The sequence below is a fragment of the Carlito syrichta genome, unplaced genomic scaffold, assembly GCF_000164805.1.
Source record: "Carlito syrichta isolate Samal-C Ts95f unplaced genomic scaffold, Tarsius_syrichta-2.0.1 Scaffold242717, whole genome shotgun sequence".
Classification (NCBI taxonomy): domain Eukaryota; kingdom Metazoa; phylum Chordata; class Mammalia; order Primates; family Tarsiidae; genus Carlito; species Carlito syrichta.
In genome coordinates, this window is record NW_007186813.1 from 337,144 (window position 1) to 341,170 (window position 4,027).

The following is a 4,027-nucleotide window of genomic DNA, read 5'->3' on the forward strand; positions in this document are numbered from 1 at the left end:
TCAAGCAATTCACTCACCTCAGCCTCCCAAAGGCATGGGATTACAGGCTGAGCCACCAAGCCCGACTGAGACCCCAACTCTTAAATACAAAGGACTGGCTCACGCCTATAATCCAGCACTTTGGGAGGCCAAGGTAAGAGAATTGCCTAAGCCCACAATTTCATGACCAGCCTGGACAACTAGAGAAGACCTCACCTCTACAATAAATCAAAAAATTAGCTGGCTATGTGTGGTGGTGTGTGTCTGTAGTTGAGGCTGTGGTGGTAGTGAGTGTTCTACTGCACTCCAGCCTGGGCAACAAGGTGAGACTTCAACCCAAAAATAAATAAATAAATAGATAAATAAATAAACAAATTCAAGACTAGGCATGGTGGCTCAAGCCTGTAAATAAATAAATAAATACGGGCACGATGGCTCAAACCTGTAATCCCAGCACTTTGGGAGGCCGAGACAAGAGGAGCCCAGGAGCTCAAGACCCACCTGGGTAACTTGGCGAGACCTTGTCTCTACAATAAATCAAAAATAGCTGGGCGTGGTAGCATGCTCCTGTAGTTCCAGCTACTTGGAAGTCTGAGGTGGAAGGATCGCCTGAGCTCAGTAGGTCAAGGCTACAGTGTCCATGAGTGTGCCACTGTACTCCAGCCTGGGCGACTGAGTGAGACTCCAACTCAAAATAAATAAATAAATACAGATAGCTGGCAAAACCTTACCTGATGTTTACTGGCCCACAGAACCCTCACTTATCCCATCTCATGTTAATATTCCTATATTTGTAGGGGAAAGTTAGGGTGTTTGCACATGGGGGTGTTACACAGTGGAAGTACTCTGTCACTATTCTGAATCCTGAAAAGTTCTGAATTCTAAACATACCTACTTCGAAGATTTCGGGGAAGGAGTTGTGCACCTGCTCTATGCAGGTCATCAGTAGGCTGTGTGTTTGGATCTCGTGACCAGTGATGGGCCCTGTTCCCCCACGTGCTTCGCAGCCTTGGCATCTTCTGGACACAGGGCCCTTCATTGGCTCCTCAGTTCCCTGATTGCTCACCTCAGTGTCCTTCGCTGGTTCCACCTTGTCTCCTGACCCGATCTCTTAAAGTCAGCACCTGCAAGGCTCGGCTCCTGGCCTGCACCTCTCCTTCACCTATGCTGACTCCCCTGGGGAGCTCGTCCAGGCTCCAGGCCTTAATGGCCTTTCCAGGACCTTGAGTGGAATGTTTGAAACATCACTAGCAACGTGGAGTGCCACGTTTCCCATATTCACTTGTTTTCCTGCCACTGGAATGTAAGCTGCAGGGGCCAAGTTGTTGTGTGTCTTGCTCTCTGGTCTCCAGCTCCTCACCCAGGACTTGGCACATGACGGTGTTCACGAAATAACTGTTGAGTGAATGAATGAATGATGAAGGAACAAGTGACAAATGAGCACCCAATCAGAAGGTGGCTTCCTTTTGCTTTAACTAGGTCCCTGGTCTCCTTGGCTGGCCTCGGGCTCCTGCCCAGAATCCACAGGCAACAAACCCCCTTCCAGGAAGTGTCCCTACTATCCACCCAAACCTCTAGTCGCCCTTATCTGTCCTCAGGGGAGCGGCCTTTTCCTTTCAGCCACAGTGCCTCCCTTGGCCCAGCCTGTGAACGTGCTATTTCTGGGTGACTCTCAGGCTTGCCTCCTGGTCCTTGGGGCAGAATTGACGTGTGGGTGGCCAGGAGGGCCTGACTGCCCAGCTGTGCTCCTCAGCCTGCACAGTGCCTGAGGTCAAAGTTAAGATTTGGGGGTTCTCCCTACCCCCCGTTAAGTCTAGTTTTTAAAAACCAGGTGAACAGCATGAAGGAGCTGTACCTGCTGATGGAGGAAGAGGAGATGAACGCTCAGCACGCTGACAACAAGGCCTGCGCAGGGGACAGCTGGACCCAGAACACGGTGAGGTCTCAGCCCCTTCCCAGTCCTGTTCTGTTCATTCGTTCGTTTTACTGTTCAGTGGTCACATCCTGTTGCCTTCTCCAACCCCAGCCCTGGGTACTAGAGCTGCAGACCGCTATTGCCTGGTCGTTGGCCCCCAGATGCTCAGTGCACTGTGGTACATAAGTAATTCCAGGGCAGTGACAGAAGGCCAGATTGTGGATTTGCAGGAGAGAGAGCAACTAATTCTGTCTGGAGATTAGGGGACAGTATCACAGAGCAAGGGACATAGTTGATGGTTTTTGAAGGATGAATAGGAGCTTGCTTAGTAGAGAGTGAAGAAAAGACTATTCTGGACCAAGAAGTCTGGGTCTGTAGCAGCGTGGCCAGATATGGTGGGATTGGGTGTGGCTTGGGATGTACACAATAGGGACAAGGACTCCAGGCAGGGATCACATGAAGAAGGGTCTTGTGGTCTAGGGTCAGGAATGCTCAAGCCAAGCCATAGGTCAGAGCAGTGGGCTCAGGATCTCAGGATCACACACAGTGGGCTAGATGGGGCTGGGACAGACAGTTGGCAAAACCTGGCCTGATGTTCACTGGGCCACAGAGCCCTCACTTGTTTCATGTTACTGTTCCTATATTTGTAGGGAAATCTTAGGGTGTTTGCACGTGGGATGTTACACAGTGGAAATACCATGGCACCATTCTGAATCCTGAAAAGTTCTGAGTTCTAAACACACCTGCTCCAAGGATTTGGGGGGAGGAGTTTGTGCCTGTTTATATGCATGTCATCAGTAGGCTGCTTGTTTGGGTCTCGTGACTAGTGAGCCCAAGAGAGATGTGGGACCGAGTCAGGTTCAGTCAGGGCAACTCCATGGAGCACACAGCACCTTGGGCCTGTGGCAGGTCAGAGAGGCCGATCCCGAGCAGGGAGAAAACCCCCAGTGGGAGAGTTTCCAGAAAGCCAAGTCATGCCGCGCAAACTCAGGATGCATGAGTATTACCATACCTACAGAGCGCTTTGTTGATGTCAGGCTTGGGACTCATGTCAGCCGAGGAGGTGGGCGGGGCTGGGCTTGTCATCCCCGGTTCGTGGGCATGGGGACCTAGTGAGGTCATAGGCCTTGCCTGAGGCCCGACAGGCCCCCAGCCGACCCCTGAGATGAGTTCTCTGAGCCCAGGATCCCCTCCTCGCACCTGCAAAAGCCCCTGACCCAACCTCATCCTGTCTGCAGCCCAACGAGTATATCAAGACACTGGCTGACATGAAGGTGACGCTGAAGGAACTGTGTTGGCTGCTCCGGGACGAACGCCGTGGTCTGACGGAGCTTCAGCAACAGTTTGCCAAGGCCAAGGCCACCTGGGAGACGGAGCGGGCAGAGCTCAAGTGCCATGCCACCCAGGTAAGCCCCCCACTGCCAGAGACATTGCGCCCCCCTTGCTCTCAGCCACACCTTAGCTGTTGGGTCTGAGGGTAGAGTGCCCAAGCCATGCTCCTGGAGGCAGAGGACCCCTCTTAGCCTGTGGCCTAGAGAAGGCAAGCGACTTGCCTAGAACCACACAGCAAGGGTATCAGAGACAGTGGGGAATGGGAGTCACTGGGTCAGGGCAGGAAGGTGGGAACTGACAGAGGACACGAGAGCATTGCAGGCCCCACCATGGCTCTGTGGGCTTGCAGGTAAGGTCAGCATGCCTAGACACCTGTCTGCACCTGGCATGCCCTTCCACACATGTTGGCCTCCTGTTGCCCCCGGGCCTGTTGCTGCCTCCTCTCCTCAGAGGCTTCCTTTAAGCCCCTGCTACCTGCCTCTGATATGTTCCCTCCACTCACCCTGAGAGCCTCCCTCCAAAACCCAGTGTGGCCAAGGGGCTTTGGTGTCTGCTGTATGCCTCGGGTGAGTAGCTGACCCCCTCTGCTTTAAAGTGAGAGGCTGCCGGGCTCGGTGGCTCAGCCTGTAATCCCGTGCCTTTGGGAGGCTGAGGTGAGTGGATTGCCTGAGCCCGTGGGTTCGAGACCCGCCTGGGCAGTGAGACCTCATCTCTACGATTAAAAAAAAAAAAATCAGCCCGGCGTGGAAGCGCATGCCTGTAATTCTGGCTACTTGGAAGGCTGAGGCGGAAGGATCGCCG

The 4,027-nt window shown here is 53.3% G+C and overlaps 1 protein-coding gene across 1 annotated transcript in view; it reads left to right on the top strand.

Moving 5' to 3' along the window:
- LOC103253640 (protein SOGA1-like) overlaps positions 1-4,027 on the top strand; it is a 102,060-nt gene that overhangs the window by 81,062 nt on the left and 16,971 nt on the right. The window contains exons 3-4 of the mRNA XM_021709505.1: positions 1,811-1,915; positions 3,133-3,300. Of these exons, the coding sequence (XP_021565180.1) occupies positions 1,811-1,915; positions 3,133-3,300 (273 nt within the window). The remainder of the gene's footprint in view (positions 1-1,810; positions 1,916-3,132; positions 3,301-4,027) is intronic.